This window comes from Mus caroli, chromosome 14 (genome assembly GCF_900094665.2).
Source record: "Mus caroli chromosome 14, CAROLI_EIJ_v1.1, whole genome shotgun sequence".
Classification (NCBI taxonomy): domain Eukaryota; kingdom Metazoa; phylum Chordata; class Mammalia; order Rodentia; family Muridae; genus Mus; species Mus caroli.
Window position 1 is genome coordinate 23,160,883 of NC_034583.1, and position 22,678 is coordinate 23,183,560.

The following is a 22,678-nucleotide window of genomic DNA, read 5'->3' on the forward strand; positions in this document are numbered from 1 at the left end:
AAGCACATTATAAAGTCAGAACATATCCCGCCTTCTGGAGAACCCTGCCCTAACCCTCTAGGCGGTGCCATCTAATTGGCGATGTGCCTGTGTCTCCAAAAGCTCATTCTATCTTTCTGTCAGGCCAGCTGCTTCAGAATGGCAGGGAACGCGGTAAGACCAGTGGATTCCATGATCATGGGCTCACTGGCGCACTTCTCTGGCTGTGAAGTGAGTTCCTTGGTCAGAAGCAATAGTGTATGAAATATCATGATCGTGGAGAAGGTATTCTGCAAGTCCATGATTGATGGTTTTGGCAGAAGCATTAAGTGCAAGAAAATCAAATCCATAACCAGAATAAGTATCTACACCTGCACGAGCGAAGCGTTGTCTTTTCCCCAGAAGAAGTGCTCCAGTGTCATCAGCTTGCTATAGATCACTGGCTGGCCAACCTGGAGAACAGTGCCATGTCTGGGGCTTAGTCTCTGCTCTTGGCAGATCTGGCACTCAGCAGCAGCTATAGCCACGTCAGCCTTGATGAGTAGCAGTCCATGCCACTGAGCTAATGCATAAACCCCATCTCTGCCACAAAGGTCACTGTGTTCATGGGCCATTGGGCAATGACAGGGGTAGCTGAATAAAGAGACAGACTGTCGTCCATAGAATGGACTGTCCTATCTACTTGATTGGGAGTCACCTTTTGATGACAGTTTACATGGGACATGAGTATCTTCACACAGTTCACCCATTTAGAGAGCTCTGTCCACATACTTCTTCCCCCAGATGTTTTTCTCATACATTTTTCAGTCATGTTGTTTCCAGGTCTCTGATCATTAAGCAAACCCATTGGCTACAGTCTCTGAGTCAGTGAACAATAGCACACTTAGCCATTTCTCCTTCCAAACAAAATGTCTGACCCTGAGTTCTGCCTACTGTGACAATTTCTCTTTGCCATTAACCCTCAGGGTTGTCCTATAATGGGTTGTAATGCACAGAACATCAGTAAATGAGGCCCCATTCTTTTCTCTCTCTCAGTCAGACGAGCATAGGGCACACCATATGAGGCTACATGCTTGGCAGCAGACAGCACTGTAACTTGAGTAGAAACTATAGACAATAGACATTTGGGCAACTTCTTCATGTAACTTGCTTGGGCCTTTAGGACCTGCTTAGGCCAGATCACATATATACCACTTCCATTCAATAGTAAATTGCTGCTGTGCACATCTTACTTTATGACTCTGTGGGTCAGACGCATGATGGACGGCTCAGGTTGCTAGGTAACTTGGCGGCCCATTGTCAAATGTCCAAGTTCCACTAAGACCCAGTAGCAGACCAAGAACTTCCTCTCATAGGGAGAAGAGTTGTCCACAGATGATAGTAGAACCTTGCTCTAAAATCCTAAAAGTCTCTTCTGTGGTTCACCTATAGTGGCCTGCCAAAGGCTCTAACCAGCGTCCCTCTCTGCCATGACAAGTATGGGTTTATGGGACAGGGGACCGCGCCACCAGACAGAAGAACTAGAAAGGTAGTAACAAGTTTAGAACCCCGGTAAATCTCATAGTTCAGACCAGCTCCCGACCAGGTACCTGTCCTGGAACACATGACTGAGACTCCATGCTAGTGAGGCATCTAGCTAGGCCCCAGATGTTTAGGCAATGAACTTCCCTTCCTGGGCATTCCTTCCCACAAAAGGTGTTTAATCCCTGATCTACCCAAGTGGGACGCACGCATCCTCATCTGTCATGAGTAAAGCCGTTTGGACAAGCAAGGACTGCCTCTTGTATCACTGTAGATGGAGTGGGAGGCTTCATCATACAGAGAGAGCCATGCCTAAGTCTCCCATAGAAGCCCCTCCACACTCCTGGCGCTCACTCGGAGCTAAGCCAGATTCCTCCTGTTCTGGTTTCATTGCAAACCCGCAGGCCCCATTCTCAACTCCTTGAGATTCCCAGTGGCATCTGGGTGCACAAGAATTTGAGAGCCACAGCCTCTGTCCCAGCCCCTGCCATTTCTCACCCAGAGAACCATGGGCTGGGGCCCCTATCCTAGACCATGGTTTTGCTTTCCCTGAGTGACCTGTCAGTGGCAAGGAAGATAGGCAGCCTAGCGCCTTTCCCTGCGTTTTGCCTTCCCAAAGTGGCACATCAGCAGGGCGGTGTTCTGACATCCCAGCTTACGAGGCAGAAACTACTGTCAAGTTCCAGTGGGTCTGCTGGATCGTATGGTCCGAGTGTGATAGAGCCTGCACAGCAGCCAGGACCTGCTGAAGATCCTCTGTGCCAGGCCCACACAAAGCCAGCAGCTTTCCGAGTCACGTGGTGTATGGGCCTGAGTAACACACCTAAGTGAGGAACGTGCTGCCTCCAGAATCCAGATAGGCCCACTGACCATTGTGCTCCTTTCACGGTGGAAGCGGCCAGGTGCAGTGACTTCACCTTAGAAGGAATCTCTGCATGCCCCACACCACTGGTCTCCTAAGAATTTCACTGTGTAGAGGCCCTTGAGTTTTGGTTGGATTTATCTGCCATCTTCTGATGCACATGTGTTACCAGTGAGGCCAAAGTAGTTGCTACCTCCTGCTCACTTGGTGGGATCAGCATAATGTCATCCACATAGTGCACCAATGGGATAGTCTGCGAAAACCAGAAAGTTTCCTTTCCCCAGTGTACTGTTACCCTTGCAAGAGGCTTTAGGTCTCTGAGGAAGGACCAAAAAAACAAACCTCTTAGGAACTCTATCGAGGTCCTTCCTCAGGGAAACCTGGCCGTCTCCACGCAAACAGCTCCAGCGTGAAATTGGTTCATGGGACAAGATTACCATTGCCATGGTCCCCTGTATCCTTTTTTCCATTTGCTTGATAATTTTTTCACTTATACAGATCAAACAAAAATGCAGTAGGCTTCTTGGCCCCTGCTACCTCAGAGCCCAGCTAAACCCTCGTGTTTAATTCACCTGTCTAAGCAGCCGCTTCCCTAAGCCTAAGGTGTGGCAGAAGAAGAAGGGGACCCCAAAGCTCTGCCAATGTGCAGGTGCCCCCTTCATTGTTATGTATCTTACAGAATTCGTGAAGAGCATGGCTTCTGGGCCTTCCCAGTATGGAGAATTAGGTTGTATACAGTGTATCTACTCTAGAATTGCAGTTTGCCTGAGCTTTAAAATCCCTTCATCAACACTAAGCCAATGGATATCAGGCATCTCCGACTCCATTTCAGTAGCCCATCTTTTGACAAATACTTCAGCTAACCATTCAGATGAACTATTGACACTTTTTTTTTTAACTGTGCAAGTTTCCGTATTCCTCCTAGACATCCCACTTGGTGGGCCCGTATCTATAAACCCAGCCTGATCCAGTTTATGTTCCTTCTGCCATTACCTCACAGACTTCTGCTTGGATGACCTAGCAGACTCGTTAAGCTCTTCAGCAGTGTCACACACCTCCTTGGGGACTACACTTTCTGTCTCCCTCTGGGAGCCTGTTTAGCCTTAAGTCGGGTTATAGACCTAGAGGCTACTATTGGTGGGCCCTGGGGGACATTAGTATTATCTTGCCTGGCATCTCCTTCAGAGAAAGTCACTGCAATTTAGCAAAGAATAAAGAATAAATGTCCTCTGTCAAAGGCAGAAAAAGTGATTATTTCAGGCTTTGGGGGTGAGGGTGCATCTTCAGCTGAGAGGGAGAGACTGCTGGTGAGGTGAGACTCGGAGGGTTCAGAGTTCTCAGCGTCCTCCCACCCCAAGTTACAGGATCCCGTTCCTCACCATTTGATGCCCTTACTTTAACAGATGACGCTTCTCCAAAGTTGAGACTTCATTTCTTCCCGTAACTCAGCCAATCTTAGAATGAGGTGTATGATTTGATTTCAGCTCGAGCTCTGAGACCATGGGAGGGAAGGTTCTCTTCTAGGGCACACTTAGAGACCTTTAGACTGTCAGCGTGCATCACTGAGTTTATTGTATTCTGAGATGCTACAAATTGGTTAATTTTCTCTTGTAGCTCATTCTTTGCCTTGGTCAGTTTATCCAGCATCATCATTTTCTTTATTTTTTTTCCCACAAGTTGTCAAAACTTATATACAGAGTTACCAAATCCATTGCCTCCCGCAATTGGTGAATCAAGATAATCAAATGCATTTGTCTCCTTAAGTGTGTAAAATAGCATGGGTTTTCAGTACTCTCTGAGCTCCCAGTAACCGGAGAGGCTTTGGTAATTGTAGTTGGCAAACACCTATTCCAGATCCTTAAAGACATCATCCTTATACTTCTGTTGCTGTAGAACCACTCCTGGTACCAAAACCTGTGTTAGTCAGGGTTCTCTAGAGGAACAGAACTTGTAGAATGAGAGAGAGAGAGAGGGAGAGAGAGAAAGAGAGATTTATTAGAATGGCTTATAGGCTGCGGTCCATCTACTCTTAACAATGACTGTCCACCAACCAGAAGGTCCAAGAATCCAGTAGCTGTTCAGTCCATGAGGCTGGATGTCTTCAGCTGGTCTTCAGTACATTCCAGAGTGCTGAAGAAGTAGGAGCCAACTGCCAGCCAAGGAACAGACTTGACAGTGAGGTGAGAGCAGCCAGGCACAGTGAAGCTTCCATCTTCCATGTCCTTTATATGGTGTGACCCAGATTAAAGATCTGGATTAAAGGTGGATCTTCCAACCGTGACGATAAGAAGGAGAAATGAGTCTGCCAATTCAATTGGTTTAATTAAGAAAAAAAATGCCTCACAGGTATATGCCCAGCCATTGGGTTAGAGTTAATTCCAGTCAAGGTGACAACCGTATAGTCATCACAAATTTGTCCCTTGTTGGGCTGGAGAGATGGTTCAGCCTTCAAAGGCTAGACTCACAACCAAAACTACAAGTCCACTCCTTGTCAGTTTGACACACAGTCACCTCCCCTATATCATGCTTTATTTCCCAATGAGCACAATAACCAGTGCTCCCAGAGTAACCCCCAACTTTTCAGGTGATCTGTGTATTGATAGAACACGCGCACACGCATACACACAACCTTTATTATGAGATTAAATTAAATTTCTGCATTTTTCTTCCTAGGACACAAGGACAATAAAGCAGAGGTGACATAAAATAGGAGAGGATGCATCGTGTCTTCATGAGTGTCTGATTCCTAGAATGTCCCCTGCTGCCTAAGTGCACTGGTTAGCTGGGCATCTCTCCAGGACAGCATGTTCCTACTGGGCGTTCCATCTGTATGAAGGGCAGAGTTACACAACACTCCAGCCCCATTAAGAAAGATTCATAGGTCTTGGATCAGACTGCATCCTGAACACCTCCCCAGTCAGGTCCCAAAGCAACATCAGAGACACATCTCCCTGTAGCGTTTCTGGTCCAAGAATGTTCAGGTTGCCGAGGCCACCCTGACAACAGGGAATGCTTATTTTTTAATTCTCACCACACCTATTGATCTGTGTTCATTTTGGTGAAAAGAATTACTTTGCATTTTCACAATCAGCATCACCAGTCTTCTTACCACATGTGTTTATCAGCTGTTACTCCCATCAACAGATCCCTTGTACAGATGATAATTCACTCCTGGATCTTTAGCAGAAGCTGCTGCCCCGCCTTGCCTTGGGGAGTAATTGTCCTCTGGCGTTCTTGCTGGCAGCTTCTAAAGTAATTTTAATCTCTGCAGCTAAACTGAAAGAACCTATCATGGAAGTTCATGGAACTTATTGAAATCAAAATAAGTACCTATACAGTCCTCAAGAAATGGAGCTTGGATGAGAATCTAAATAAATTCTTTTGTTCAATAAAATGTTATTCAGCTACCAGATGTGAGCCAGGCTCTGTTTAAGTGCCAGTGGTGAATAGGGTTTACCTGAACAGATCCTTCTGACATAGAGAGCTGACATGGTATTGAAAGTAAGACAGTCCAGAAAACAGGAGAAGCCAAGCCTGTTGCCTCAAGCCAGCAGTCCTGACTACTCATGGGCTGAAACAGGAAGATCATGATTTCAGAGTCTGCCTGGGCTACAAAGTGAGTTCTAGGCCAGCTTAAAACGGTTAAACTTTGTCACAAAATCAAAGTACACACAAAATCAAAGTACAAAAATATAAAATGAGCCGGGCATGGTGGCCCACGCTTTTAATCCCAGCACTCGGAAGGCAAGGGCAGGCAGATTACTGAGTTCGAGGCCAGCCTGCCTGGTCTACAAAGTGAGTTCCAGGACAGCCAGGGCTACACAGAGAAACCCTGTCTCGAAACCCCCCCCCAAAAAAAAAGAGAGAGAATATATATATATATATATATATATATATATATATATATATATATAATGAAAATAGATACAAAGGGGCTGAGGATGTAGTTCAATGGCAGGTGCTTGCCTGGCATTTGTAGCTCTGGATTCAGTCACCAGTACCAAAAGAAATAGAAAGAAAGACCGTGGTGTTACCGGAATCCAGTGGATAGGTTAAACAGGAGGTTGATGAGTGGGCACGGTGCACCTGTAGATGTCGGTGTCCAAGGAGGTGACCTAAAAACCAGGAGGATGAGAGGAAGCCACTTGTTGATCTGTAGCAGTGCTGGTGCAAAAAGATGGAATGTGGGTGTTGAGAGGCCTCTGTGGCTGGAATAACGGGAAAAGTGTGATTGAAGGTGACCTGTGATCCTGTATCCTTCCCATCTCGGCCCAGAAAAAGGCTTTGACTCACATAGCTGTATCAGTTGACTTTTTGGGCCTTCAGTCCCCCATAGGTGCTTGTTGGCTGTGGTGAGCAGATGTGGCCTAGATTTTCTGTCCTGACAACAGGCCCAGCCAATTCATCCTTCTCTTTGCTGAGGGTGACTCATGTGCTAGACAGACATACAGTGTTTGTTCCTGTTGTGTGCTTCTCAAAAGGCCCCTCTTGGAAGGTAGATTCTGTGTCACTGTTTTCTATATCACCTGAAGGCTGTTGTTCAGACACTATGTGTGTGATGTAAACTGTCATGAGTCACTGTCTTTTATGACAGGAGGTGTCAGTAGTTGGCTGAATTGCCTCCCGGTTTAATCATGAGACAAAACGGATGGTTTAGAGATAAGGAAGCTACCTTGCAGCCTATGGCAATTACCAACTAGATTTCAGGGGAAGCTCACCTAAATGCTGCTTACAACAAATCGACCTGGAACATAAAGTTGAAAGGGATTGAGAAGACATTTTATAAAAACGCTACCCAAAAATGTGACTAGCCATGGCGAGCCTGCTTGTGAGCTCGGCACTCGAGAGGCTGAGATGGGAAGAGAGTCAGGCTGTGTACCTTAAATGTTATATATCTCCTGTATGTGTGCACTTTCTAAAAGGTGTATTTTAATTCAGAAGGTTGGAGAAGATGGGAGCTGTTTGAGGTCCTATACGTTGTTGTAAGAACTCACTCCAAGTGTGAGCACCGGCTGGGGAGGGGCAGGGAAGCCCGTCAGCTCAGGAATACAGATCCTGAAGGCCTTAGGTAGTAAGCTTGAGGAAAGGGCTCTGTCCATTTTCTTCATTCTTCAGGAGTGCAGTTAATGAGGAGGCCTCTTGTCCTGGAGCTCTGCCTGAGTTCTGTGAACCATGTTTTTAATGTTAGCTCCTGGTTTACCTGCAGAGAGACTTCAGTCTTCCCAGGGTTTCTTGTACCATGGGCAAATTTGAATTCCCACCAACAGAGGCCTCCACACCATTCTTTCTCTCATGTCCATAGCTAATTCTGTTAGCTGAAGGTTTAAAGACAGACAAACAAACAAAAAAAAACCAGCTAGAATCGTCTTTCGGCTCCTCAGCCTCCTGTGGCAGCTTGTGATGTGCTGTCCTTTGGCCCAGGGTGTCTAATGGGTCTCCCTGCTCCACATCACCCTCTTTAGGCTGCTGTCAGCACAGCAGCAGAGTGAAGCTGCTACGTGAACTTCCTATTAGCATCCATCCATCCATCACCACAGGCAAAAGAGAGAAGCCCTTGCCCCGCCTCAGTGTGAAGTCTGTTTGACTCCCCTGTACCTTCCTCAGTTAGATATCCTAGAACCCTTCACAAACAGATCACACCCGCCCCCAGACTCTTGGCAGAGTTCACCTCACACCACTGATGTGCTCTGGAGCTCAGCCACCCTTCTGTGTAAAGAAGACGACGACTTTGGCCGTTTCACTTCTCCTGAGTGGGGTATCTTACACAAAAGTTCGTATGTCTGTGTGTATACTTATATGTGTGTTAATTTACTAAGATGATTTGTTGGTACTTATGGATGTATACCTTGGACTTCACAGAATGCAGTGTAACAGTGCATGAGTTGTTAGTTCTTTGTAGATTCACCAAGTTGAACCCCTGGAGTATGTTTTCTCTCCAGCTTTTTAAACAGAGGACATTGGGCCTATTGAAAAGCCTCACCTTGTCTTCCAATTACTATCTTTCTACATGATTAAGTTTCTCTGGTCAGTACACACACTGGGTGACTTAAATGATAGACATTTATTTTCTTTCAGTTCTGGGAAGGTCAGGTCCAAAATGAAAGGGCTAGTCAGCAGGTGTTTCCTCCTCAGAAAAGATCAGGCCCCCAAGAGACAACAGCCAGACAGGACAAAACAAGGTAGAATAAGACAAGGCAAAAGCCTGTATATCAAGGCTGGGCACGGCAACCCATTAAGAGGAAAAGAGTCTCAAGGGCAAGGAAAAGAGCCAGAGACACACCCGCTTCCACTGTTCAACATCCTACAAAACTACCAAGCTATCAGTCATAACAGACACGCAGAGGACCTGGTGCAGACTCACGTAGACCCTGTGCTTGCCGCTTCAGTCTGTGTGAGCCCATGTGAGCCCTGCTTAGGTGATTCAGTGAGCCGTGTTCTTCTGAACACGTGTGTCCTCCATCCCCTCCAACTCAGTCTTTCCACCCCCTCTTTTGTGGGGTTCCCCAGTCTCCCAATGGGAGGGACTCAATGGAGACCTCCAGTTTAGAATCTGCATATTATGTCTGGCTGTGAGTCTCTACACTAACTCCCATTTGCTGCTAGCGGTAGCCTCTCTGATGATGACTGGACACTGGACAAGGCACCGATCTATGAGTGTAGCAGAACATTAGAAATCATTTCATTGATTTGTTGTTGTTCTACCGTAGGTGTCTGAGCTAACCAGTCTCTAGTTCCTAGCCATCTAGGCAGTGTAGGGTATGGGCTTCCTCTCATGGTCTGGGCCTCAAGTTAAACTAGACATTGGTTGGCCACACCCACAGATTCTGTGCTGCCATTGCACCAGTGCATCTTGTAAGCAGTATAGATTGTAGGTCAAAGATTTTTGTGTGGGATGGTGTCCATGTTCCTTTTTCCATATCCTGCAGACTCCCTTCCCATACCAAAGAGAGTAGAACATAGGGGTAAAGACTGCGGAGGCGCCAACTTGACCTCTCTCCATTCACTGAGCTATGTGGATGCTGTCCTCGGAAACGGGGCTCCACTGTCCGTTTCAGAGAGCGACCCTCTACCCTAGCATCAGCCTGGCTGTCCTAGCGTCAGCCTGGATTGATTAGGGATCTCTGTGGGACCCCTCAGCTAAAATGTCAACCGAATGGCACATGATCCCAGCACTGGAAGCCGTGTCTGGCTACAGAAGATGACCAGGTCAGACTCCGTATCCGTCTTCACTAGGAGCCTCACGGATTCCAGGAAGCTTCAACTGAACTAGATTGCCACCCCACACCCCACAACTCCAAATGTCTCCCCATACTCGCTCCCTTCACCCCCAGTTCCTGCCACCTGATCTGTTTTAGTCACTCACAAAATCTGTTCTATTTCTCCCTCGAGGGCCCTCCTCTTTGCCTAGCCTCTCTGGGTCTGTGGATTGTAGCTTGATTATCATTTACTTAACAGCTAATGTCCACTCGTAAGTAAATAGAAACTGTAGTGTTTTTATAGGTCTGGCTTACCTCGCTCAGGATGATTTTTTTTCTAGTTCCATCCATTTGCCTGCAAATGTCATGATGTCTGTGGTTTTAACAGCTGAGTAATACTCCACTGTGTAAATGTACCACATTTTCTTTATCCATTCTTTTGCTGGGCAACATCTAGGTTGTATCCAGTTACTGGCTATTATGAACTAAGTTGCCATGAATATAGTTGAGCAAGTGTCTTTGTGGCAGGATGGAGCATCTTGTGGGTGTGTGCCCAAGAGTGATATAGCTGGGTTTGGGACTTGAGGTAGATCAAATCCCAGTTTTCTAAGGAATCAGTGGATAGCTGCTACTTTTTCTTGCTGTTGGTGTTTGGTGTTTGTTTGTTTCTTGAAACAAGGTTTCTCTGTGTAGCCCTGGCTGTCCTTGAACTCTTTCTATAGACCAGGCTGGCTTTGAACTCACAGAGATCTGCCTGCCTCTGCCTCCTAAGTAAGTGCTGGGATTAAAGGCATGCACCACCACCTCTCCGCTTGGATGATCTACTTCTTACAATGTCCTCACATAGTCTTTTCCTGGTACACTCATACATATGTGTCCTGGATTCCTCTTTTTTTTTTTTTTTTTTTAATTTTTGAGACAGGGTTTCTCTGTATAGCCCTGGCTGTCCTGGAACTCACTTTGTAGACCAGGCTGGCCTCGAACTCAGAAATCCACCTGCCTCTGCCTCCCGAGTGCTGGGATTAAAGGTGTGCGCCATCACGCCCGACTGGATTCCTCTTTTTAAAAAACACTAAACATATTGGGTTAGGATACACCCACAGGACCTCATTTTACCTTAGTCACTTCTTCAAAAGCACTCTCTGCAAGCAGTCACCAGGGATTCATCCCATGGTCCCACAATTGTTCCCTTTATCTATACGTCACATTGATATAATGGTATAACAGTAAATTTATTATATGATGATCTATACTTGTGTCTGGTTATACTGTACTTTAATTATATCATTTTATGTAATCCATTTACTATATATATTAAATACACACCATTTGAAGGGAAGTTATAGCCTCTCTGCTACCTAAGTGTCCATCTTGTAGGAAGCAGACCCTTCTCCTTTTCCAGTATCTGATGTCCTTAGTAATGGTGAAGATAGAGCCAAGCATCCTTTAACCCCAGCACTAGGGAGTCAGGCAGACAGATTACCAACTTTGAGGCCAGCCTGGTCTACAGAGTGAGTTCTAAGACAGCCAGGGCTACACAGAGAAACCCTGTCTTGAAAAACAATAATGGTGGTAGAAGTCAGGATGGTGAGGGCAGAACTGAGAAGCACAAAGTGACTGTGCCCCAGCTGAAGTCTCTTTTGAGCGTCTACCCCTCAGTGGCACTTGGTGTTTCCAGGACAAACTCTGTTCTCCAGGGCCATTCAGGCCCCAGGGCCTCTTGGGCTTCAGCTCAAGATTCCGTGGCATTGTTGAGGTTTGGCTATACCGTGTGTGGAGGACACAGCGCTCTTCCTTACCGTCCCACCAGCTTTTCGGTCTCTTCAGTGTCAGCATGACTGGGAGCACCAGGCTTGTTATGCCAATGTTTGTACAGCAGCCTTGGCCTGCCAGGTGTAGGCTGCTGCATTTATTCGGAGCAGGGCTCACTAATATGCGTTCTGTTTTCGCAAACCCTCCTGCTGCTCAGTCTCTGGCGGCTTGGGGTTTCTCCAGAAGTTGGTGCTCGCCTGCTGCCCGTTCTGGTCAGGGGTCTTTCATGCCTTAAGTCAGTCTGATTCTTTCTTAGCACTTTGGTGTAGTAAATATCACACAAGCCTCGCTTCCGATGTTTGTTTTAGTTGCGCAATGTTGATAAGAGTTTCAGGGGCACCTGGAGCCAAAACACTCTTTCCCTGTTGCAGACAGCGTGCTGAGCGAGACAGCTTGGACAAAGGCACACACCTTTGCCCTGGGAGTCCCTTGCCAGCCAAGGTTGAACAGGTTGTTGCTGCCCCTTCCCTGGAGCTGTGAGCACAGCCAGCATCTCCTCTCTGTGCCTCTGCCTGGGAAATTCAGCATCCGCTCAGTTCTCAGGGCTGCTCGTCTAAGCCTGCTCTGCTTGGATTCTCCTGGGTCCTTCTGCCCTGCAGGACTCATTACAGGCCCTCTGACCCAGCACTCAGGAACCCCCTCATGAGGCCCATGTTCAGTTTGTTACCCTCTTACCTGCTATATCTCCAGCAGGCTTTTTTTGTGTTTATATACTGTAATGAAGCAAATTAAGTTATTCTAAACACTCTGCTATGCTCTGTGACTGTACGTGTGAGCTCCAAAGCTGTGTCTGCTCTGTGTCTTCTCTCTGGTCTTTCAGCAAGCTCTCACTCAACCTTGAGGACCTGGCTTGCTTACTTCCATTAGGGAAGCCTGTCCTAACTCCTGCGTCCAGCCTCAGAGCTGTCTCTTCTTCCGTCCTGCACTATACGACTCTCCCATTTCCTAGGGAGCTCACTACATTTGTAGCCCTGATGTCTGGCTTGGAGTACAGTAAGCCTCAGGGTGAGTGGGTGTGTTGTCCTAGAACATATGCTAGAGCTGGAAGCAACTACATTGTCCCTCGCTGCTTCTAGTCATCACCTAAATGAGCTCTGTCACAAGGGGAAGATGCAGGTTTGCACACACTGTGAGAAGGCGTGGTTCAGGAAGGAGCATCTAGTTCTGAAGCGTCCTTGCCAACAGACCGAAGTGCAGGCTCATTGTAATCTTCACTGAGCAAAATATGCTGCCACACTACGTGTTTTAACTTAGCAATGTAAATAATAGTGGTAACACACCTTGGGTATGGACTTTACGTTGCTGTTGGTTTGAGAAACTCCCAATGTCTGTTTATTCTTTCAGTTAAACGCTTCAGAGAACCAAAGCATGAAAGACGGCCGTGGAGGATATGGTACGTACCAAAGTGCCAGCTCACCCCGAGAAAGCACTTGCCGAGGTTGTTAGGGTTTGGTCTAGGGACTGATGGTGGAGTACTGGGATAGGTAGGACAGGAGAAATTACATACCGAATAAAGTAGTGGGGTTCTCAGCTGAGTTAATACGAATGCTGTATGATATGAAAATAGTTCTATGTGTGTGTGTGTGTGTGTGTGTGTGTGTTGTTTTGTTTTCAAAAACTTTTGATCCCTACATTTATTTATAATGCTGCTCTCAGTGCTGGAAGATGGAAGACGATGTGAACGGAGCAGCCTCTGCTGTGGGCTTCTCCATCTTGACTGTTACGAGATTATGCCTGTATGTGTAATCAAATACAAGTTTATTTGGAAATTAGTAATATTTCAGAGATTCTTATCACACCCCTCACCAGATGTGACTCAAAACTTGAAGGAAACAGTGTTTACATTCCCTGGTTTATTATGAAGGATGCAGATGAGTGAATGGCTAGATGAAGCCGTTCAGTGAGCTGGAATGTTCTGATTCCTGAGCCCAGTTCTGTGAGCATGGCTCTCATGTCCACCATCCTCCCTGGGAATGGATTCATTTGCTCACTGATTCCAGAACTGTGTTTTAAGGCTCATGAGGCCTATGGGTTGTTAATGTAGTCCGCAGCCCTTCTCTTCTCCCTGGAGTATGGTGGGGCTTATTTACTCATGGCTCAGTCTTTCAGTGGCCTGCCCCACCCTAAAGCTCTCTAGGAACTACAGACACCATTTTAGAACAAACTATACTCCTATCACCCAGGACAGTCCAAAGGATTAGACCTCTCTCTGTGAGGGAGCCTGGAACAACAACAACAAAAAAGGATATTCCTCACACCCCTGGCACTTGGGACGTTACAGGGGGTTGGGACTCTGGGTCCGGGGCAGAGATCAAGTGTTTAATGTAGATACATGAATATCAAACATACTCATTTTGTGTAGGATGACCCTGCAGTAGCAGTTGTATGTTCATTATGTAGTAGTAAAGCTTCAGAAATAGGTTCCAAGGATAAAATTCCCAAACAGTAAGTCATTTGGAAGGAGACAGACAGGCCTCTGGTAGCAGTGTGGGCTACACTAAGCTTACTCCTGCCCTAATGAGACTTCCACTCCCCTTCAGTAGTGACGCCATCATCATGTCAATAAAAGTGCTTTATAATTGTCCCATGCACTCACTGATTCCTAAGGACGTGCCTCCTGTATGTTGAGAATTCCTATTTGTACTCTTCTGTCACTGAGTCTCCTGAATCTGGGCATTTAGCCCTGCCGTCACGGTTAGTAAGGAGCACCGAGGAGACCTAGGTCTCAGGCCCTCTGTGTGTTTTGCATGGTACCCTTTGGTGTCTCCTTGCCTCTGGGTGTAGGGATGCTTTTGAGGCTTGGCCACAGACTTGGTCTGTTTTCCCTAAGGTGGTTGCTGCTCTCCTGTCCAGTTGGTAACACTTGCTGGTTCTGTTTTATGCAGGTTTTTAGACACTTCCAAACAAGCCATAGGGATGCTCTTCATCCACTTTGCAAATGTGTACCTAGCAGATCTCACTGAAGAGGACCCTTGTTCACTGTGAGTGGCTTGTATTTGAATTTAACCTCCATTGAAGATATGGACTGGCCTTCTCTTCCCTTGCCAGCACAGCTCTCTAGCTTGGGGGAGGTACCCATTCTTTCTCCTCTCTCTAGTTTCACCCTGTGTGTGCCTTCATGAGTTTGTACACTCCGCTTTCGGTTGGTTCTCAGGACTTTAACAGTTACCTTGTGTGTTGGCTTTATGCTCATCAGTCTAAGTTCAGTCCTTTGTCTTTCTAGTGCCCAAGTTCACAGCAGCCCCTCATCAGGACAGGATAACACTCAAGCATGGCTGTGTGCTAGATGAAGAGCACACGGGTGTTTCCTGTGCTGTGAGATGTTCAAAGGCACAGTTATCATTGGGCATCACTGGCCTCTCTGACACAAAAAGCATCCATCTATCAGCGTGGACTGCCTTCCACATGAGGTGCAGAGCAATGTGTCTGCTACCTTATCCATGCCCTAAAACACTTTACTTCTTACTGGAGGAGGAGTGGTCATTCCCCTAGCAGACAGAGTGGCAGAGGTTTCACTCCAATTCCAACTCTTACTTCCCTTTTCCAACTTCAAGTGGGAGGGACCGGAAGGTTATAGTACCTAAAGTTCACACAGTGCAGACATGGTGAAGCTGGACATAGACCAGTCTGTGTACTCTGTACACATCAGTACCCCCATGATGCTCTGATGCCTAAATGAATCCTCTGTGTTGAATGCAGAGTGTCAAATTTGGTCTTGGCTTCCAAGGGCAGCACACAGTAGGCTCAGGAAGTATTTGACAAGTATATAAATGAATGCAAGACTGGATATACCCATTGTCCTTGTTATTTTTCAGGCTTCATCTCAGATGTGAACCTGCAGGTGTGAATATCCTTCCACACCAATTAGAGATAGTGTCAGAGCAGGGCCCTCCTGCCAGAATGGAAACTGCTTTGGAAGCTGGGACAATTCTTTCTGACTCTGGTCTGAGAGTGACCCCTTGTGTCTTTAAGGAGGAAGAACAAGCTGCCTGCCTCCCTCTCAGTGCTCTGGGTTCTGGGGACCAAGCACAGTATGCTGGCCCCATGTTGAAGTATTATGCACATCACAAAGCCCAGACGGGAGCGGAGGTCTGCTGGTCTACATAAAGTGTCTCAGCCTTAGCAACTTGAAAGCTCCTTGAAGCCAAGTCTTGCACGGTCCTTGAGCTTATCCATAGGGAGTTCAAAGCCCTTTAGTATCACAGGGTCAGTATCTGCTCCATGGCCTCACTTTCATCTTAGTCTGCCTCAGTAACTGGAGCCTGTGTCCAGCGGTGCTCAGCTGGATCTACGCAGAAGGAGGCTAGGTAAACAAGGGGTGTTACCTTGGTGAGAACAAGGTTATATCTCAGGAAAGTGGAAGCCAGCCTTATAAGAATGGTCACTATTGGCATGCCTCCCCATGTTCCCTTCTCCAATCCTCTGGCCTTTTCTTGGGGCAGCAGAACTCTCTCATTGAAGTATAAAAGTCACATCTGGGACTGTAGCTCTGATAGAACATTTGCCTAGCACGCGCACACACATATACACAGTGCTGGGTTCCATCACTAAAAATAAAAAATAAAAATACTGTTTGCACACGTGGTTACAGACAGGGATTTGCCTAAGAAGTCTCAGAAACCATTTTCCTTGAATGCCCTAGGAAAGTGAGTGGCACAGTTACACCGCCTCCCCCGGCCTGGAACCACCGGGATGAACAGAACCACTCAATGGACTTATTGTTGCCGATGGGGATTTGTTCTCCTCGGTTCCCTTAGCTACTTCCAGGTGTGCTGTCTTCTGTTGAATCTTGGCCTTGGCACATACACTTGAAGTTTATAAAGCTTCTTTGTCCTTCTCTTTCCTGTTCTTCAAGTTTTTAATATTAGCACCTTTTCAGACTCCTGGAAATGGAAGCCACCATTCTGTAGTCTCTTGCATAAATATATGTTGGAGTACTACTCTCCCTCAGTAAAGCCAAACATAGGCTGGGTCTGTTAGCCTTCATCTGGGACCCTGGTAAGTGCCACAGTGAGGCCACAGCTTAGTGGCTTTATTCCCTGACCATGCTGGTATGGCCTCTCTTTCTAGGTACCTCATCAACTTTCTTCTGGACGCCACTGTAGGCATGCTGCTCATTTATGTGGGTGTACGCGCCGTCGGTGTCTTGGTGGAGTGGCAGCAGTGGGAATCCCTGCGTTTTGGAGAATATGGTAATGTCCAGGAACACTGGGTAGGGCCTGCTGGGGACTCTGAAGTCAGGAGGATTTGGGCTGTTCACTGTCTCCTTGTGTGGACATAGAGAAGTTCACTTTAAGGCTTGAGACTCACTTTCCTAGTAGCTGGGAGCAAGTACTTCACTGCCAAGATCTCCATTGTGGGGGGAAAGAATTGCAGAAGCCAGGAGACAGCCCTTCCCCCAGAGGCACTTGGTCCCACATGCAGGGCTGCAGGGCCACCTCGTCCTGCTGAGCTTCCCAAAGAGTTCATGTCCCCTGCCCACCACATCAGATAGATGGGAGCAGCTGTTGTTTGGGAAGGCTGTCCACAGTGAGGTGAAAGCCTGTCCCTCTTTCTGCTACACACCTGCGATTGTCCTGTCACCGGATTACTCTGCTAGAACGTTTGCCTAGTGAGGTGATCCTGGTGAGGAGCTACTCTTAAGGAGCAGTGTTAGGAGCTCACCACAAGAGGGTGCCAGGACAAGTGTGTACAATCTGGATCCACACTCCTTCCATGCCATGGCTCTGGGCCCAGAGACCTACTGTCTTCTAGGTGCCTGAAGGCCTCTGAGAGAATGACAGTTTAAAAGGGCACATGATTGCTGGAGCTGGCTGTGGAGTGCCTTGGGTATTTCTAGAAATCTTAAGTAATTGTTTGTCTTCAGTGAGGGAGTATGAGTTCAGGGGAGGGCTTTTCTTAGCCTGTTACTTGATGCCAATGAGTCAGTGACTTAAGATAGGGCCCAACATAGCATGTGCCTCAGGACTCCAGGGAAGGAGGCTTCTGAGATGTCCAAACCCATAGAGTTCTCAGCTTGCGGGACAGAAATGGCCACAGCACATGTGGACCAGTCTGACGTCATTCTCATTTTATAAAACAGGCAACTAAGGAGTTAAGTGACGTAAGTGACGTACCCGGTCAGGACGCGTTTGTGAGCTGTGTGTCCTCTGCACCAGGGGTCCTAAAACCTTCCATGACCGCCACCAGCACTGCTCACCTGCACCTCAGCTATAGAGATCCCTGTCTGGAAGGCAGAGCTGTCAGATACACAGTAGCTGACCAGTGATACTGTTTCGTTCTCACAGTCAATGGTTGACTGAGAACAGGGGTCAGGTCTGGTCCCCTACACCACCAGTTCTCAAGCAAGTTTTGCCTGCCTCCTCCCCAAGGATGGAAAGAAGGGAAAGCGGCAGTGGCTTTGTGTGAGCCCTGTCCTCTTGGCCCAGCCCCTTAATCTAGTCACTGGTGTTGGGAACCAGAGTCCTCAAGTGTCTCCAGAGAAAACGTCCCTTTGTCAAGGGCCGCCCCAAGTCCTCATTCCCTGGACTGTCTCCCCGCTGCCTGCAGGCATTGTAGTTGTTGGTTGTTGTTCTGCGCTGCTGTAAGAAATCAACACAAGCTTAGTGACTTAAGACAACCCAAGTGGATTTATCTGTGGTCCCTTCAAAAGTCCAACACAGTTCTGTTGGGTTAACATGAAGGCAGCATTAGGGTTGTGTCATTCTAGAAGTGATGCAGATGTTGTTTGGTTGCCTTGTCCAGCCTCTAGTTCTGTCTGGGTCCCTGGCTTATGATTTTCTCCCTCTGTCTTCAAAACCAGCAGCCAAGTTCTTCTCAAGGTATAACATTCTGACCTTCCACCTTGAAGTGGCCCTGTGCTTACCTGAGTGCATCTGTACACTCCAGATGTTCCATTTAAAGTCTGAATAGAAACCTTAATTCCATTAACAGCCAGAATTCCCCTTGCCTAGGTCACAGCACATAGCATGGGTTCCAGAGACTGGGACATGGACATCTTTGCAGGACCATTATTCTACACCAGGAACTCCATGTAGGCCCCACAGCTCTCAGGGAAATAAAGAAGAAGCGGTTGTTCTCAAGATAGCATGTTGGGTTCCTAGGAGAAGTCATGGGACTTGAAACATAAGCATCGTTGTTTGGTTTGAGGGGTGAACAGTTTTTGAGTCACAGGTGGTATCTGTAGTCTGATGACCAAGCTTCTCTTGCCCTGAAGACAGGATAGTGTTCGGTGGCACAGTACATCATAGGCTTTCCTGCCGGCCCATCCACGTGCTCCCTTCCAGAGGCTTCTCAGCACACACGTGTTCCTTCCTTTTGGCCCCTATTCCCATAACAGCCTGCGAGAATAATTTACCGGAACAAGCCATGTCCCTGAGGTTGCCCACTACAGTAGAAAGCAGGGCACACTGGCATGCTTACTGACCGTATTTGTCCTCTAGACAGAACTTCAGGGAGCATTTGAAAGACTGTCAAGGGAACAGAAATAATCAAACAAGCTGTCACATGTCCACTCAGTCCGCCTCCAGTGACCTGTGGCCTGGTACACCGGAAGCGAGGGTGTATCAGCCGGACACGGGCACTTTTATCTCTCTTGGGTGGTTTTCAACATTTTTATTTTAGTATAAAACAACAACAGGCCATGGCAGCTGCACTGTACAAACTGAGAAAGAAGAGGAAACTGAAGTCTGTCTTCTCCGTTACTCACAGCCTCCGTTCTAGGCAATGGAGTGAGGGCACGCTGAGCAAGTGAATGCCCTCACAACAGTGAACAAATGGTGTCCTTTGTCTGCTCTTTCCCAGATAGCCCAGTCCTTCTCGGACACTTCCCAGCGGTACTTCCTAGATGGTGATTACTGTTCTTGCCTGGGAGTTGAGCAAGCAGTTTCCTCTCCTGTTCTCAGTAAGATCAGGTGGTTTACCAAAAGCATTGTGAAACTCCTGCTAGGCCTTGCCAGGAAGAGTGACACTTCCAGGTGCTCTGCTGAGGCTTAGATGCCCTGCCCTGGAGGTGGGAGCAAAGGGTCAGGCCTTAGGTTAGGCACTCAGTGTGCTGCTGCATGCTTGCCGCCCTTCTCCTGCCGTTGTCCAGAAGAGGAAGGGACGTGTTCTGCTGGTTGTCCATTACAGCTGTGGAAAGGCATTCACCTGCCTCCACTGTGTTCGGCCTGCAGCCCCAGACAGGGATGCCGCCTGCTGCATGGGTGCCTGGAGATGTCTCTCCAGACCAGGTCCTCTTCTCACAGCCTTCCTGAAATGTCACTTTGTTGCTGTTCTGGTCCGTGGAATGCAGGTCACCCTGGCCGAGCTTCCAGGACAAGGCCCTGCCACCCACTCTCCCACTCTGAGGAGGCCTGGCCTAAGATTCTGCGTGTCATTCGATCATTCTCTAGAGAGGCTAGTCCCACCCTTCAATGAGTCTGTTTCTGGCATACCCTAGAGGCACTGCAGGGTCCAGTTGGTCCCCATTTTGGACTGTTGGAGCCCTCCCGAGCACTTCTTAACCATACCACTGACAGCCTGTGCTGTAGCCGCTGGCCTCAGTCCGTATCTGCCACATCCTGTCTTAAAGGCTTCGATCTCTTTCTCCTAGCCAAGGTGTTACATGGCCCCCCAAAATGAACTATGTTGCTCCAAAATTTGTGTTTGGTTAATTCTATGAAACCATTAACTTGTGGTTCTTTTGCGTGGGTTTGTGGACTCTGAGGCTCTCTGGATCAGACTGATCTTACCCAGGGCTAAGAACCGCAGGGAGGCTGGGGGATGGGGCAGCCTGAAGGAGGAAATAGACAAAGAAGTTGATTACTGCAGTTATAGGCACAGTGTCAGAGAAAAGGGGGTTAGCAGCAGTCGCTGGAAAAATCAACTGCAGATAAAATAGCACTATTGCTTAACCCAGCTGCTGCTGCCAGTGGACAGAGCCAGCAGTGAGGGCTAAGTTTAGTTCCCCTTAACTCTATCCTAGATTTTTTTTTTTTTTAAGAAAAACATTCTGGTATATCCAAATTAGGAATTCTGGCTTTATTCAGAGTACTGCCTCTTTTAGAAATGAGGTGATTTGTAGAGCTTTAGAGACTCATAAAGTACCTTAGAGCCAGGGTTCTGGGATCCAGCTAGGGCCATGAGGGCTCATAATGAGCTGCAAAGGGCTTGGGTGGTAGTGTCCTACTCAGATCCTGGTGTGTGTGACTAAGCACCTGCCTGTCCCTGCAGGAGACCCTCTGCAGTGCGGGGCCTGGGTAGGGCAGTGCGCCCTCTACATCGTGATCATGATCTTTGAAAAGTCCGTGGTCTTCATCGTCCTTCTCATACTCCAGTGGAAAAAGGTTTGCCTCCATCCCTGCTTCTGCGCTCTGTGCTAAGCCAAGTAAACGACAGCCCCGTCATCCCCAGCCCTGGCACCCGGCCTGCTGGTTTCTGTTTTAGCTCCATGCGTGTGAGTCCTGGGTCTGGTCTGATGTAGCAGCTGTTTATAAGAGCGTTAGTTTGTCATTCTTGTCCTTGGTGTTCATGCACTTGGTGATGAAACTTGGGGATGTGTAAGCATAATGGAAATCCAGCTCCCTCTGCTGTGTTGCTTGGTCTGCTCAGCCTGCAGACTTGGTAACTGTGAATGTGTCTCACTGGTCAATGTCCTTCACACTCGTGTCTGCCAGTTCAGCTGAAGCGACGGAGCAGTTTCTGAGGTCTTTACTCTCCTACATGCTAATACCTGGGTAAGCCCATGGCCCTCAGGTCCACAGGGGAAGCTGCCCCAGAGCCAGTGGCCCAGAGCAGCTCTGACCCATCCTTACCAACAGTCAGATCTAGGGTCTGTGCAGCCATGGGTGTGAGGGGCTGTTCCAGTGGCTCTTGGGAAGTGTCTGAGTCTCCTGTGTGCTGCCCCTGTGTCTCCTCACTGTGTCTGTTTCTCTCTGCAGGTGGCCCTATTGAATCCAATTGAAAACCCCGACCTGAAGCTGGCCATCGTCATGCTGATAGTCCCCTTCTTTGTCAATGTCAGTGCCTTGTTGAGTGTCTTATCCCAGCTTGTACCCTGCCACTAAGGTTTCCTGTTCAACGCTCTGAGTGTGACACAAAAGTCACCTTTACAGCCTCAGACAATCCTTTCTATCTGTGTAGCCAGTCCGTCCCCTAACCAGTATTGAACTTGGTAGGAGTCCTTCCTCAGAAATCAGGTACCCACTCTAGGGCCCCTATTTCAGGCAGAGGGTCCTAGGAACTATGACTTGCCTTCCCTGATAGGCCACTTCGCTGAGAGATCCCAGCCTGTGGGTGAAGTGTGTGACTTCTAGAACAGGGTCAAAGCGTTCTCCAGGTATTTGCTGTTGAGTATAGACCTCAGAGAAGCTCTTGAGCACAGTGGCCTCGTGTGGAGAACCAGTGATGTAGAGCGCTAAAGGGATCGGGGGCTCCCTGAAGCAGCATTGTCGCCACCTGTGAAGGACCCATGAGGCTCAAAACGGGCAGAGACTGGGGTTCTTGGCCCGAAACAGGCTGCCTGGTTTGTTTGTTGGGTGTTTTGGTTTTTGGGGTTTTTTTGTTTGTTTTTTGGTTTTGGTTTTGGTTTGGTTTAGTTTGTTTTTTGGAGTCAGGGTCTCTCTACACAGCCCTGGCTGTCCTTGAACTCACTAGAGTAGACTATGCTGCCCTCAAACACAAATGAGTCTGTCTCTGCCTCCACAGTGCTGTGATGCAGGGTGTGCGTGCAGCACCGCGCCTGCCCCTGGGCTGCCTGTCATTTAACCCAACAATAAACCCATAATTGACCACAGCAAGAATCACCCTGCTGTTCTCTGATCATAAAAGTACAGCAAGTGAAAGAGAGCGGCTACTTCTCTTGGATGTCCTGGGAGGCGTCAGGGCTGAGTGCGGCTTCTCTTTTGTCTGAGGAAGGGGTGGGTATGGAGCCTTCTGCTTGCTTTGTTCTGATTTATCCAGAGTGACTACACCTTTCTCTTCGCACAGGCTTTCATGTTCTGGGTAGTGGACAATTTCCTCATGAGAAAGGGGAAGACGAAAGCTAAACTAGAAGAAAGAGGAGCCAACCAGGACTCAAGGAATGGGAGCAAGGTTCGCTACCGAAGGGCAGCATCCCATGAGGAGTCTGAGTCTGAGGTAGGAGCCTCTCTGACTCCCCAAGGGCTTGGCCATTATACCTTGGGCTCTCTGCTCTTAAGTTTGTACCTGAATTCGCAGTGCCAGTCAGAGGGAAGGAAGAAGCTGAGCTAAAGAATAGCTCAGGTCGCTCAGAGCCTCATTAGCGTGAGCCCAACATCTGCTGTCACAAGTGCTGTCTCAAGCCAAA

General features: G+C 47.8%; 1 protein-coding gene across 1 annotated transcript in view; it reads left to right on the forward strand.

Moving 5' to 3' along the window:
* Stimate (STIM activating enhancer) overlaps window positions 1-22,678 on the forward strand; it is a 50,496-nt gene that overhangs the window by 23,787 nt on the left and 4,031 nt on the right. The window contains exons 2-7 of the mRNA XM_021182446.2: window positions 12,715-12,763; window positions 14,256-14,351; window positions 16,441-16,562; window positions 20,584-20,696; window positions 21,291-21,368; window positions 22,339-22,488. Coding sequence (XP_021038105.1) covers window positions 12,715-12,763; window positions 14,256-14,351; window positions 16,441-16,562; window positions 20,584-20,696; window positions 21,291-21,368; window positions 22,339-22,488 — 608 coding nt within the window. The remainder of the gene's footprint in view (window positions 1-12,714; window positions 12,764-14,255; window positions 14,352-16,440; window positions 16,563-20,583; window positions 20,697-21,290; window positions 21,369-22,338; window positions 22,489-22,678) is intronic.